Source organism: Nannospalax galili, unplaced genomic scaffold (genome assembly GCF_000622305.1).
Source record: "Nannospalax galili isolate Female #2095 unplaced genomic scaffold, S.galili_v1.0 scaffold188, whole genome shotgun sequence".
NCBI lineage: Eukaryota > Metazoa > Chordata > Mammalia > Rodentia > Spalacidae > Nannospalax > Nannospalax galili.
In genome coordinates, this window is record NW_008360325.1 from 1,834,418 (window position 1) to 1,849,576 (window position 15,159).

General features: G+C 49.8%; 1 protein-coding gene across 15 annotated transcripts in view; it reads left to right on the forward strand.

Moving 5' to 3' along the window:
- Mok (MOK protein kinase) overlaps window positions 1-15,159 on the forward strand; it is a 45,729-nt gene that overhangs the window by 26,359 nt on the left and 4,211 nt on the right. For 2 of the 15 annotated variants that reach the window (XR_003848192.1, XR_003848193.1), the window contains exons 5-12: window positions 6,556-6,634; window positions 6,764-6,812; window positions 7,793-7,971; window positions 9,267-9,368; window positions 10,419-10,592; window positions 11,103-11,217; window positions 13,618-13,818; window positions 13,908-14,196. Coding sequence is in view for 13 of the 15 variants with exons in the window: in XM_029559893.1 (XP_029415753.1) it covers window positions 3,629-3,731; window positions 6,556-6,634; window positions 6,764-6,812; window positions 7,793-7,971; window positions 9,267-9,368; window positions 10,419-10,592; window positions 11,103-11,217; window positions 13,618-13,818; window positions 13,908-13,988 (1,083 nt within the window). In the remaining 2 variants the exon portion in view is untranslated. Of the gene's footprint in view, window positions 1-3,626; window positions 3,732-6,555; window positions 6,635-6,763; window positions 6,813-7,792; window positions 7,972-9,266; window positions 9,369-10,418; window positions 10,593-11,102; window positions 11,234-13,617; window positions 13,819-13,907; window positions 14,228-15,159 lie in introns of those variants that run through there. The other 13 variants (XM_029559881.1, XM_029559894.1, XM_029559893.1 and 10 more) reach the window with 12 other exon arrangements.

The window sequence follows — 15,159 nt, forward strand, 5'->3', positions numbered from 1 at the left end:
AGGCCAGCCAGCCATGGTGTTGCAGGCTGGTCACTCCAAATTGGGACTCTGACCACTGGTAGAGTCTTGGAGGCTGAGATCTTTTCTTCTAGTAGTTACATTCTTGAGAATGGATCGCCGTCTTTGTCGGTAGCTTCTGAACTGTGAGAAGGTTTACAATTGCACACCCCTTTCTGTAAATGCTGAAGAAGCTTGCGGAGTTTGCGGCCGTTAGTGCGAGTGTTGGGAGTTTTCACAGACTTTGCTGTCCGCACTGAATCTGAGTTGCTGCCAGGGTTGCGAGTTGCAGGAACTCGCTACATAGACCAGGCTGGCCTTGAACTCACAGAGGTCCGCCTGCCTCTGCCTCCCAAGTGCTAGGTTTAAAGCGTGTGTGCCACCACGTCTGTTTCCTAGGCACTATTCTTAGAGAAATATGTTCATTTTACCCCACAACCTCCCCAGCCTGCTTTTATTATCTCTACTTTAAAGATGAGGAAATGAGGGAGCAGAGAAAGAAGTAACTTGCCCAAAGTTGTGGTAGAACTGGGGCCTGAGCTCGTTGCCTTCCAGAGTCCATGTTCTTTTTCTTAAGCATGAGCTGCTGTCTTGGGACACACTCTGCCACTGGCCCTGTTACCACCATCTCTGCTTTACAGATGAACAAATGGAGGTTTGAAGGGTCAGGCTGGAATCTGAAGTAAAGATTGGACACCTGGCACTGAGACGTGAGTCTGGGAACCCTTCACTCCAGGCTCCTTGTTTCCTAGGGCTCCTTCCCTGTTCCTGGCTTGGGGCCTCCAACAGATAAGTTCCCCTAATTGACTACTTAGGTTATTAGAGTGTCCAGCAGCACTGTCAGAGCCTAAAGAAACAGTGATCACACAATTGCAGACATATCTAGAAGTGCATTGTGGGATGTCTTGCCTTTGTCTAGCAGGTGTCTGGGAGGCCGAACTGATTGAGGGCTGGGGATACTCCAGCTGGCCTGGACCTATGACAGAAGCAAGAGTGGGACAGGGGTCTCCATCGCAACTCCATGCTTTGAACTGTTCTGGAGGTAGGAACACAGCAGACCCCCATGTGGAGCTCACATTCTGAGAGGCAGCCTCTGGAAAAAAGTCCAGTTATGCCTCTGGGAAGCAGAACCAAAACTGCTGATTGCTGGGGCCACACCATTGACTGTTGGCACGGTCTCCTCATCCGCTCCTGCTGGTCCCCTCTTCCCTTCACACTTGTCTCCCAGACCCTGAGACTGTCCACTGGCAGCATTCTGTGTTTGATTATTAGACTCTAATAGGCTGGCCCAGAAATCCTTGCTCGTACCAGCTGCCCCTGGTCAGTGGTCTAGCTGTGTCACTTTAGGGTGACACAAACATCCTGAAAGGAGTCCATGATATTGAGGGAATAGAACACGCAGAGCAGTTGGTTTGACCGTGACAGCAGCATGACGTTCATTGTTCTGAGTAGCTGGTACGTTGTGCCTCACCGCCGTGCAGCAGCGCCCTTTCAGTAGGCGCTGCTGTTCTAGCCGAATCCATAGGTGTTTTCTATTTCATCACACCTGATCCTTTTAGTATGAGAGGAGCCGTTTTTCATGTACCAACGAGAGGAAGAAAATACGAGTTCATCTGTGACACAGAACTTGAGCCGGTTAAATTTTATCTTTATCAAGAGAGTTCTTTTAGGTCTGTTTAGTTTTTCCTGTGTCACTTGTGTCCACATGTAGAAAGGACAGTGGACCTTAGCTGCACGCCATGGCACTTCTGCATCCCTGTGGACACTGCGCTCAGGAACTGATGCCTTTGTCGGCCTGTCAGTCTGCCGCTCAGGACAGTGAAGCAGCGTTTTTGTCATTGGAACTTGCTCTGTAGACCAGGCTGGCCTCAGTCTCAGAGACTCATCTCACAGAACGCTGGGATTAAAGGCCTGCACCATCGTGCCCAGCAACATGTTTTAAATTTATCTTCGTTTTATGTGTATGAGTTTTTGCCTGCATGTTAAGTGCACCATGTTGTGAAATGCCTGCGGAAGAGGGCATTGGATCCCTGGAATTGGAGTTACAGACCCAGATTCTCCTTTTCAAATAGTCTGGACCAAACAGAAAGGCGGGGCCATTAGTAAAGGACCTCCTGTGGGCTATGCGAGGGTCCCAGCCCCACACTGCACAGCCCTTATCTGCACAGCCAGAGTCTTCTGCAATGCCACATACAGTCTTAGGAATGTCAAACATCCTAAGTAAATAGTGACACACTGGTATTCATTGTGAGTCAGGAACCAGATACAGTCTGGCCTGGAGGGCGGGATCTGTCTATGAGAACGGTGGACAGTGGGCGGTCCTTTTTCAGGCTGTGCACACGACCACTGGCCCTGCACTGTTCTGTGGTCCCTCTCTCCTATGAGGATACCCTCTAGGGACCAACAGGGAAGAGAGCTGGCCCTGGCCCCCAAGGCTTCGGAAGGAGACTAAGGAGGCTGGCTGGTTGGTGAGCAGGACCCATGCTGGGGACCAGAGCAGCTGAGAAACCCATGTTCCTAGGTCCCTGCCTGTGTCTGTAACTTACAGATCTGCGTTTGGGCTTTAGTGTGTGCTTTTTAAAGGATCACTGTAGTGTGTTCATGACACTTTCCTCAGAGCCCCCCATTTCTGAGGTCAAGTTCAGATGATGATTATATAATGCCTGCTTCATGCTTTAAGATTTGGATGTGTGGGCTAGCCAGATGGCTCAGCACACAAAGGTGCTTGCTGTCACGCCTGATGACCTGAGGTGGATTCCTAGAACCTACATAGTGGAAGGAGCGAAAAGACTTCTGTAGGCTGTCCACTCTGTGCATGTGTATCCACACACAGACATAAATACATGCAATGTTTTTTAAAGATTTGGATGCATGGCATGATAGAAGTAGGCTCCATCAGCAGAGCATTGGGAGGGAGCTTTAGGAGTGCATGAGAGAAATTCCAGGTACAGAATGGAACAGTCACTCCACTACAGAGGGCCCCAGCAGCCTCACTGTACTTCACCTCAGAACTGTGCAACCAGGAGTGAAGCAGATGGGACAGTCTGTGCCTCAGCCACCAGGGTGGGGTGCTTACTGGAGGTGGGCAGCTTGTGTGGCAGAGGGAATTGGTGAGGTAGTGCTGAGCTCACTGAGCTGGCAGTGACAGGCAGTGTGATCTCAAGAATGGCCTGAGGAGAGCCTGCCGCAGCAGGTGGGAGGGAGATGGAAGCTGTGCTCTGCTGTTTTGTTTGAGACAGTGTCTCATTATGTAGTGGTCGGAAACTTGAACTCTTCCTCGTCCTGCCTCAGCCTCCAAGTGCTGGTACTGTATGTGTGCAATATCCAAGTTCTGGAATAAAAGCTGTATCCACCATGCCTGGCTCTAGATTTTTTTTTTTTTTTTTTTTTTTTTTGTTTTTTTGGTCTTTTGGAGACAGGGTCTTCCTGTAGCCCCAGCTGTCCTGGAACTCACTATGTAGACCAGGCTGGCCTCGAACTCAGAGATCCGCCTGCCTCTGCCTCCCAAGTGCTGGGATTAAAGGCATTTGAAACCACACCCGGTGATTTTTTGTTGTTGTTGGGCTCACTCTGTAGCCAGAGTGACCTCAGATTTCTGGTGACCTTCTGCTTCAGCCTCCGGAGTGCTGAAATGATGGGGATGAGCTACCACTGCGCCTTGCTCCTTCCTCCGTCCCTCCCTCTCTTCTTCCCCGCTGTACTGGGGACTGAACCCAAGGCTTCAAGCATGCTAGGTAAGTGCTCTACCACTGAGTTAACGTCCCCAGCTCAGTCGGTACTAGGTTATAAAATTCTTCGAGTTCAGGAAAACTAATAAAATCTTAACTTTCTTTTTATTTTAATTCTGAGAAATTATAAGATGTGAAAAATATAAACAACAATGGCATTATAGGGGCTGGGGAGATGGCTCAGCAGTTAAGAGCACTGACTGCTCTTGCAGAGGACCTGGGTTCGATCCCAGCACCCACATGGCAGCTAACAGCTGTCCGTAATTCCAGTTCCAGGGGATCCAACACTCTTTTCTGACCTCCAAGGGCATTGCATGACACAGGTGCACTTACCTACATGCAAGCAATATACCCGTACACATTAAATTAAAAAAAAAAAAGACTGGCATTGCATGAAAAGTTACACTTAGGTATCTTACAAATAAATTATTTTCTTTTGTTGTTTTGAGACAGGGTCTTGCTTTATAGCTCAGGCTAACTTGAAACTTACTGTGTAGACTAGGCTAGTCTTGAACTTGTGCCAGTCCATCCTGAGCCCTGTGATCACAGGCTGCCCTGCTCAGCTAATGAAAGATACTTTCTTTTGGTTTGTTGTTTTTGAGACAGGGTCTCATTAGCCTGGGCTGGGCTTGAACCCCTAATTCTCCTGCCTCTACCTCTTGAGTACAGAGATTACAGTCCTGTGCTATCACGCTTGGTTTTAAATTATTTTCTATTTGTATATTATAAACATCCTTGTTTAGTAGTGCAGAGAAAAAGTATAAATTTATTTGACAAAAATAGTTGTACATTTAGGACTAACAATTCCAAATAGGCCATGTCCTTATGGAGGGGGAGAGTGGATTAAAAACACCGACCTTTGAACTTGAAATCTATCAAATGTGACTTTTTTTTTTTTTTTTTTTTTTTGGTCTTTTTGAGACAGGGTCTCCCTGTAGCCCCAGCTCTCCTGGAACTCACAATGTAGACCAGGCTGGCCTTGAACTCACAGGGATCCGCCTGCCTCTGCCTCTGCCTCCTGAGTGCTGGGATCAAAGGCGTGCTACCAGACCTGGCAAATGTGACTTGTTTTGAAGCAGTGAACTGTGATGCTGGAAGTTGAGTACTGAGAGCTTAGACTGTGATGAAAAACTATAGGAAGGAAGGAGGGTGTGGCCTTCAGATGGTTACCAGACACTGCATCAGGGACCTTGATCTGAATGGCCAAGGGCGTGTAGGAGAGTAGTGTGCACTGGGAATCCAGAGCAGAGGTGGTCATTCTTCGGAACTGTGGTCCTCGCCCTTTAAGATGGAGATATCCAGGCCAACACCATGGTGCATGCCTGTCTTACCTGAGGCAGAAGGGTTGCTTGAGCCCAGGAGTTACGGACTAGCCTGGGCAACATAGAGATACACCATTTCAAAATAATAAATACAAGGCTGGAGAGATGGCTCAGTGGTTAAGAACACTGGTTGTTCTTGCAGAAGACCTGGGTTCAAATCCTAGCACCCACATGGCAGCTAACAACTGTCCGTAACTCCAGTTCCAGGGGATCCGACAGCCTCTTCTGTTCTCTTTAGGCATTGCACAGCATGGGTGCACTCACCTACATGCAGGTATAACACTCATACACATGGAATTAAAAATAATAATAATAATAAATACAGTGGAGAGCCTCATGTAGGAAGGACGCCCAAGCAGATATGTGGTTTTCAAATGACTCTGATTTCAAGAACAATTTTGAAGGGGAATATCCTGGAAGGTTCCAGATCAGACCACATTACCCTTGTGACTGTCACTCAGTGCGGTTCTCACTGAAGTCAACATGCATGCCTTAGGTGACTCTAGATGAGACTGTGGCAGTATGTAAGATTCTTTTGTGTAGACCATTCAAGGCTGGCCTTGATTGCATGGCAATCCGTCTGCCTCTGCTTCCCAAATGCTGGGATTAAAAGCCTGTGTCTTAGTCTTTGATGGCTGTGATGACCCAGGCTCAATTCCCAATACCCACATGATGGCTAACAGCTGTCCATAACTCTAGTTGCAGGGGATTCCAACACCCTTTTTGGACCTCTGAGGGTGTTACATGACTTGGGTACACTTACATGCATGCAGGCAGTACACTCAATATACATAAAATCAAAATATTTAAGCTGGGTGTGGTAGTGCACGCCTTTAATCCCAGCACTTGGGAGGCAGAGGCAGGCAGAGCTCTGTGAGTTCAAGGCCAGCCTGGTCTACATAGTGAATTCCAGGCCAGCTGGGGCTACAGGGAGACCCTGTCTCAAAAAGACGAAAAAAAAAAAAAATCAAATATTTAAAAGCCCAGCTTAGTATATAAAATTTTAAATGGTGGGCTGGCATGATGGCTCAGTGGGTAAAAGTGCTTGCTGCCAAGCCTAATAAGCTGCGTTCCATCCACGTAACCACATGATGGAAGGAGAGAAGTGACTCCCACAGATTATACATGATTCATACAAGTGCGCCATGGCATGCCTCTGCCCCCGATAAATAAATAAATGTAAAAAAGTAAGTGGTATCTTTTATAAGCACATTCCATATTTCCTAAAAGTATTTCAACTTGTTTTTCAGAGAGGAACCTAAGTTGTTGTAAACTTTTACATTTTTTTATTTTTGAGTCAGGCTGGCCTCAAACTCACTGTGTAGTGGAGGAGAACCTTGAATTCCTGCTTCCCGTCATCACCTCCCAAGTACTAGGGTTCCAGGACTATGCTGTCACCCCAAGCTAGTTTTCATATACCATTAAAATGACAATGAACTCTATTTTTATTTCACAAAGAGAGTATGAGGCATTGATTACCACATCTGCCCATTTCCTTGATGACACAGGGAGAAGACACCCATTATCAGAAAAAAAAATTATGCACTACATGTACCAGTTATGCAAATCCCTCGACCACATGCACAGGTACGTGCGGGGAGCAGCTCTCGAGCAGATGCACTGTAATAGCACTGGTAGAAAATACAGCTTCGTTTGAAGGATCTAATCAGTGAGGTACAATTAATTCTACTTTTTCTTTTTTAATACTGACTACAGAAATGGAATATTTCACAGAGACGTAAAACCGGAAAATATTCTAGTAAAGGTAAGAATTTTTTTTTGTCTTTTTGAGACAGGGTCTCCCTGTAGCCCCAGCTGGCCTTGCTATGTAGACCAGGCTGGCCTTGCACCCTCAGAGATCTGCCTGCCTCTACCTCGGGAGTGCTGAGGTTAAAGGTATGCGCCACCACGCCGGTGGTAAGGACTTTTATATGAAAACTTGGTATCAGAATAACTGCAGATTATAAACTTTTTCACTGAATGATTCTTCAGTTCCAGATAATCGGAAAGCATGGTTGGGCTCGGGTTCTGTGGTGCCAGAATAGGTCCTGACTGATGCTAGGCAGGTGTGTTCTGCCATTGAGCTACATCCGCAGCCTGCTTTATTAGATTCTTTTTCTTCCCAGTTTGTAAAAGTTTTATTTATTCAAAGCTGCCAACATAATTGACTTAAGCCCTGAAAGAATGCAATGTTAGGTGCCTGTCCCGCACAACAGCCAGCTCCTCTCTACACATGGCTGTTTTGATGAATGTCAGTGTGGCAAGGGTGGATTTAGGGCCCTCCACATTTGAGAAGTCTCAGCCTTGAGGGCTTCCACCAAAGTCATCTTCACTACTGAGTTTAGAGTGTGCTGTGTACGCTTTCCCTGCATCTTTCTGACTCACCATCCCGAGTCCCCTGGAGCCACTTGGCTGCAAGAGGCCTGTGTGAGGTAAAGCCAGAAGTGAGCCACTCCAGTAGGTGGCCTTGGGAGCTGCTAAGGGAATGTGTTTGCGATGCTGAGGGGAGCACTTAGCCGTTTTCAGAACACACGGAAGTGTGTAAATATGTTCCCTCCCCTCCACTGGAGACACTCTTGGGGGGGGGTTCTGTAAAGCCCTTGTCATGTTTGTAAGGCCCCTATCGTGTTTTTCAAGCCGCCTAGATGCTGGGACTTTTTCTATAGTACGTAAAAGCTTGAAATGGTTGTGTGCCAGCAGCTGCATAGTGAGATGGTATTCGCCCCACTTTCTTCCCCCTTGCAGCAGGACGTCCTGAAATTAGGGGACTTCGGGTCCTGCCGGAGTGTTTATTCCAAGCAGCCCTACACAGAGTATATCTCCACCCGCTGGTACCGGGCCCCAGAATGTCTCCTCACTGATGGGTTCTACACGTACAAAATGGACCTCTGGAGCGCTGGCTGCGTGTTCTATGAGATTGCCAGGTAGAGTGGGTGCTTGATGCACCTCACAGAGTGACGTGGGCAGGCCACATGGCAAGGCAGGGGTGAGGGCAGCTCAGGCTCCTTCCTATGAGCTCCAGGAAGTTTTCTAGGCTTATTTTCTAGATTTGCCAAGTGCTTGTGCTTGCTTGCTCTTCCTGGGGAGCCATCACCATCAGGCCCCATGTTGGGGGAGTTGGGGGGTCTCTTGATCATGAGGTGACCACAGGGTTCAAGAGCACAGGCTGCAAAGGCTCCCTTTGGGTCTGCCATGGTCAGGTGAGAGAGTAGCCTCCAAGGCTCACCCTTGAGAGGCACAGTCATAGCAAGTAGGGTATACAGCCACAATGTGAGAATGGGGCACTTTCCAACACAACTGGATGCTTCTAGAAAACCCTAGGCCCAGCCATCTCTCCTCTGTTGCCCAGCCCCTTCCTCTGACCTTTTGACTCCATATCTGGGGGAAACAGTGGTTGGGGACAGGCTGAGGGTTTGTCCCATTCACTGGTGAGTGGTCTAGCACCTAAGAGCCCAGGGAGGGGCGGGTGGCACGTCGCCCACAGTGGATCTTTAAGTGAGGTGTCACCCAGTCCCACCTGCTCTTATGACCGCTGGCATTTCAGGACATACCTGCCTTGGCTCCATGTGCTCACACTGGCAACATGCTGTTTGGAAAGCCCAGCCATAACTTTACTGAAGCTGAGAGCACCAGCGGCAGCAAGTGCCGTCCCAGCAGAGTTGGGCAGCCTCAGGCGAGTCTATTACTAAACCTGCTGGGCTTTGACAGCCTGTCCTGCCTCAGAGCTGGTTCCTGCCCTCTCACATTGGCCCCTTCCTTGGGGCGCAAAGCTAGTCTAACTGCCAGAGTTCTATTTTCAGTCTTATTGTGGCATGGAAGGCAGACTGAGTTTACACATTTAGGTTTAAGTCTTCACCTGTATCCCCCAGTCATAAAAACTTTGAAAACTAAAAGGTTTCTTGGAACTCACTTGCCAACAAGGCTTGACATACTGCACCCTGAGCCAAAGGCCCTTGGCTAACAGGAGGGTCCTGTGGTTTGTAGCATTTTGTTGTAGAGAAATAGGGTATTGAACAAAGGAGTGTGGGGGGGTGTGGCTTGTCTCTTGGAAATGCAAGACCATAGGGAGGACTCGGTCAAAGGAAGAATGTAGTCTCCAGCCCAGAGACTTGCTGTGAGTGAGGCTTATTTCTGTGGACTGACCCCATGGGGGAGGCCAGCCCTGTAGGAGGCCTGCATCCCTGGGCTCATCACATTGTCCCTTGGCACACCTCTGCAGCCTGCAGCCCCTTTTCCCTGGTGTGAATGAACTGGACCAGATCGCAAAAATCCATGATGTCATCGGTACACCTTGTCAGAAGACCCTCAACAAGTTCAAACAGTAAGTATGACGTGCCCCAAGGGACTAACGTGGACTCACTGGCCCGGCCTCGGCCTTTCTACAGCAGGCCAGGACTGGCTCTAGGCGAGCTGTCTCTGTGACCCCATGGCATTTTGTGGGCTGTGCACCCATTTGGGCTCCCGCTACTATGAAAGGGGAGCCAGCCGGTGTCTTTGGGGTTCAACAGAGCTGTATTCTCTCTCCCAAGCATATCTTTGAGTGTCACAGAAAGTTCTCATGGTCTTTTGGAGGGTCTGGAATTGATTTTTATCTCCAGAATATTTATATAGGACTTGGGTATGCTTGGTGAGAACCATTGCCTGCCTCAGAAAGGCTGTCCAGGAGGACTTTCTGGGGCTGCCCACCCATAGCCAGAGGGTGACAGTGATGCCCAGACTAGGCCCCTGCAGCCCCATTGGGGTTTATTTTGATGATAGATGAAGCCTGCAGGGTTCGGGGGCTTGAGAGAGGAGGTCTCCCAGAAGCCTCTGATCTGGAAGGCAGGAGATATGCTTCCTCCCATTTTCTCCATTTAACTTCATTTTTCTCTTATGGGAAGGTGATGATGTACTTTGCTAAGGAAGAGAGTCTGCTTATGTTTGCAGTACACATCCCTTTGGGGAGACTATTTGTTGTAGTAGTTTTAGTTCACAGCAAAATGAAGCAGGGGATGCAGAAAGCTCCCAGCTCCCTTTCACAGCCTCCCCACTGTGCAGCCTCAGAGTGGTGTGTTTCATATAGTGGGTGAACCTGCACTGACCGTTGAGATCCCCCAGAGCCCTTGGCATGGTTGGATTTGCTCTGGTGGTTAAAGAACCCAGTTCTCTGACCCACTCCCCCCACTTTTTAAAAAGCCTAACCTTGAACTCCTGACCTCCCTACCTCTGTGGCTGAAGTGCCACACAGGCCTGCACACCACACCTGGCCTGACTTGCTCCCTGTGGAGACGGTGAACTTACCTTCTGTGTGGGTCCCTTAGAGTCAGGGTGATAACCAGCCGGTGCTCTAATAATGACGTGATGGTTTATTATCATTGGGCTTTCAATACAGGTCGAGAGCTATGAGTTTTGATTTTCCTTTTAAAAAGGGATCAGGAATACCTCTACTGACAACCAATTTGTCCCCGCAATGCCTCTCGCTCCTGCATGCAATGGTGGCCTATGACCCTGACGAGCGAATTGCAGCCCACCAAGCCTTGCAGCACCCTTACTTCCAGGCACAGAGGTAGGCGTTCTGTGCACTGCCTCGTGACGGGTGGGAAGCCTTGGCTCCTGAGACCCCTGTGGCAAAGGACTGGCCTGTGAAGGGTCCCCTAGTCCTGGGAACAGTCTATTCTAAGTGGTCGTTGTCTCTTGGGAACCCTGCCCCCCCGCCTAAATGAGACTTGGCAGCTTCCTGGCAGGGAAGGAGGCTGTGTGCCTGTGTTGGGGTGAATGCCAAGGCTCCAGGAGGTAAGCATGCTAGAAGAGCCTGGTGCACATCCAGGGTGACAGTGTCTGTAGAGTGACCTGCGTGTTACCTAGCTCTGGAGGCGCCTGCCAAGTGAGAGCGTAGGAGGTGCTTGCCCAGGCATCTGCCTTCACACGGCTGCACGCTCCTGAATTTGACTGTCAAGGTAGCAGTTTGGTCCCCAGGTGGGCCGTGCAAATTACCACCCATAGTTCAGGTAGCCTGAACTCCCAGTGCAGATAGGGTTGCCCTCAGCAGAGTCTGTCACTCTCTTCTCCTCCCCAGTAGGGCGACTGAGACGCAGGCCCCCGCCAACCGCAGAACTCACTTCCCCCAGAAGCCCGTGGCACCAGAGCCACTAGGTCACAACTGGTTGTTCTCAAAGGATGGCAGAGCGCAGGTACAGGCTGAAAGCAGTAAGTTGGGTAGGCCCTGGGTGCCACCAGGTGGCCTGTGTCTGAGGAGGCTGCCACCTGTGGAGGACGGTGTTCCATCTGAGCTGGAGACAGTGCCTTGTCAGCTGCGTCCGGTCTCCCGTTAGGGGTAGTTTAGTTGCCCTGTGAGGCCTGGTTCTAACTACCCAGGCCCTTTCTGCCCACATCTACAGATCCAAGGCTACCAGTAGGAGTAAGCCCAGAGAGAAGACCCTCCCACAAGTGATGGCCATGCACAGGTGTTCATTCTGTGCCAAAGCCCTTTGCAGACACACCTGCTTATATCCTGAAAACAACCCTGGCAGGAGGTATAGATGCCATGTAGCCCCTGGCTATGGCTGATGAGCACAGCAGGCCTAGGAGCACCCGCCAGCCAGCCTGGAGCGTTGTGCGTGCTTCCTGCCAGTGAGGGAGCTTCACCCTGTGGTCTTTTCACCTGGCACATGGCACCAGTGCCCAGTTCAGGCTAGCCAGCACCCGAAGCCACCCACTCATCAGTTGCTCATCCCGTCTTTATCGAGGGCTCTGTCCTTACTGGCAGCTGAGAACATGGATCCACTTGTAGCCAGAATGGCTACCAGAGCCTTGATTGCCGTGTCCAGGCCTATAGACACAGCCTCTGCATGCCTACCAGGCGAACTTTGTGCAGGACCATCTCCTGCTCTCCCCAAGACTGTTCTTCCCCATGGCTTCTCAGCTGCCTGGGCCCACCTTGGCTGCTCCTCCCTCAGCTCCCGTCACTACAGATAGCCTCCTACCTGCCCACACTGCTGCACCCCCTGCCCTCAACTCATTGTCTGATGTCTGATTTCCCCGTTCCAAAGTCCCACTTCCAGTCACATGAGAAGTGAGCACTACTATTTTCAAAAATTATTTTTATGTGTATGAGTGTTTTCCTGCATGTATATAAGTACACCCCATCATGCAATGTCAGAAAAGGGCATCCAGTCCCCTGAAACGAGTTCGAGACAGCTGTGAGCTGCCATGTGGGTGCTGGAACTGAACCTGGGTCCTCTGCAAAAGCAGTCAGTGCTCTAACCACTGAGCCATCTCTCCAGCACTGAAGGCACTACTTTCTGAAAGCCAGAGAGGAGCTGCTTGAGGACTTGCAAACCATACCTATCCTGGGTGTGGTGTGACAGCCACACCTTACATGAGGCCCCTGAGGCGGCAGCACCTATACTTGCCCAAATGTGGACATTTGCGGTCTGCAGTCTCTTCAAAGCCCTGAAATTTTTTTTTTTTTCAATCCTTAAAAAAAATGCAGAAACCTGGGGCTGGAGAGATGGCCCTGCAGTTAACAGCACTGACTGCTCCTGCAGAGGACCCGGGTTTGATTCTCAGCACCCACATGGTGGCTACAAACCATCCTTAACTCCAGTCCCAGGGGAATCCGAAGCCCTCTTCTGACCTCCGCAGCATTGCATGACACGGGTGCACTCACATACATGCAGGTGATACACTCGTACACATAAAATAAAAATAATAAATAAAATATTTTTAAAACATGCAGAAACCACCATTTAATCCCAGCACTCAGGAGGCAGAGGCATGCAGATCTCTGAGTTTGAGGCCAGTCAGTGGTACATAGTAAGACCCTGTATCAAAAAAGAGAAAAAGAAGCAGTTCTTAGTCTGCAGCAGTAGAAAAGCATGCTGGGGGGGCTGGAGAGATGGCTCAGCGGTTAAAAATACTGACTCTTCTTGCAGAAAATCCAGGTTTGAATCACAGCACCTACATGACAGCTAACAACTATCCGTACTTAACTCCAGTTCCAGGGGATCCGACAGTCTCTTCTGTTCTCCATGGGCATTGCATGACTCGGGAGCACTTACCTACATGCAGGCAATACACTCATACACATAAAAATAATAAATAAAATATAAAGAAAAAAAAAGAAAAGCGTGCTGGGCAGGCTGATCTCTGTGAATTCAAGGCCAGCCTGGTCTACTTAGTGAGTTCTAGGACAGCTGTGGCTACAGGGATACGCTGTCTCAAAAAAGACTAAAAAATAAAAGCATACTGGGGCAGACCAGGTGGTGGGCAGTCCCCTAGAGTGCTTCAAACCTGTACTCATCCATCAACTTACAGAGAATTGACAGGCACTCAGCCTTAGCCTCTCCAGCTTGGGCCACACAGTGGAGGTCACGCTGAGGGCCAGTGCTTGATAGGCTTCAGGATACAAGAGGACTCATGGGAGGCACTGCCCCTGCCTGTGGGGTACCAGAGGGCTGCCACTGCCCCTGTGGGTGTCTGTTCACCATAGGGTTGCCACCCTGGCTCCAGCCAGGAAGTTTGAGGAGGCAAAAGAGCCTCTTTTGCTTGTCCTGAGTCCCATGAAAGGGACTGATCTGTGTTGTTTCAAGCAGCAGCCCCTGAGGCAAGAGGAGGACAATGCCGGAAGACAAGGCCCGGCCAGCTTGATGAAGCTGCCGAAACTGAGGCTTTCAGGAATGACCAGACTGCCATCATGTTCCGGCCCCATGCTGCGGTCGGTGTTGGGTGCTGGAACAAATGGAAGAGTCCCAGTGTTGAGACCCCCCAAGTGTGCAGGTGTGAACAAGAAGGTAGCTCACCTCTAGCTTTTCTTCGGTGTGGGGCTGCTGCAGGGCCTGGTTTTGGCCTCTACTCAGTGTCTGTGGTTCTTCTTTACCAGACAGACACTCAGAAGGTCATCAAACCTAACCTGAAACAGTACCATCTGCCCACGATCAACAGGAAAGGGGGTGAATACTGAGCAGCATGCCAGCAGGTCACTCTTGGAGAGGGAGAAGGTGCCATGTGCAGGCCCAGGCCTCTGTGGCTAAGAGTGGATGAGCCAGAGGATGCCCTGCGCTGACACACCCACAGTACCTGGTAGCCCAGGACGAGCCGCCTCGGAGCCTACCTGCACCCACGGCCTGGAGCCACGTGTGTTTGCAACCAGCCCCACAGCAACTGTACCTGTATGTTCCATTTAATATATTTGTAAAACCACCACATTCGAGGGTTTATTTTCTTCTCATCATGTAAGAATTGAGGTGCGGAGTATTTTAGGACTTTTTATATGATCAAAACATGAGGCTGGGCATTGTAGCTCATGCCTGCAATTCCAGATGTGGGAGGTGGAGGCAGGGGAAGCCCAGCCTGAGCTACATACTGAACATCCTTGCCTCAATACAAATAGACTAAAATCTCTGGTGAATCACTTCGGCTTACTTGAGAGGCAGCTCTGCATGTTACACCCCCGTGTTTTACCAATAGGACTGTCAGGTGTTCTGGTGTGTGTGGCACCTCACACGTGATGCTGTTGGAGACGGCTGATCTTTATTAAAAAGGTATTGCAGTGTTTCATCTTAACGCTCTGACTTAAATGCATCGTTACTAGCCATTCCCTTTAGCTTTCCGGAGCCACAACTGGGTGAGTGGCATCTCAGCAGCACAGCAGGCCTGGCATTCCTCTAAAGTGCCAGCTCCGACGACCATGTTACCTTGGCTGCCAGGATCTAGGCTCCTCTGGCCATGCAGTGCCAACTGCCTGGTTGCCTGCGTTGCTTGGAGCCACAAAAGAAGCCTGAGGTTGGGGGATGGCTCAGTGGGTAAGAGTGCTTGCTGAATAGGCATGAGGAATTGAATTCGGATCCATAGCATCCATATAAAAACCTGGTTATGGCTACATCCCGTTAACCTCATCACTGGAGCGGGGGCAGCAAAATAGGACAAAGACAGGAGGCTGTCCAGGGCTTGCCGGACACTAACCTAGCCAAAGATGGCAAGGTCCAGGTTCAGTGAGATTTGAGGGAAGGGGGAGGGGGAGAGGCTAGAGGGCACCTGAGAGCCTCCTGTGGCCTCTGTGTCCATATATAGGTGCACACGCTACTGCACGTGCACAACGTGCATACATATGGACACATACACACACACACACC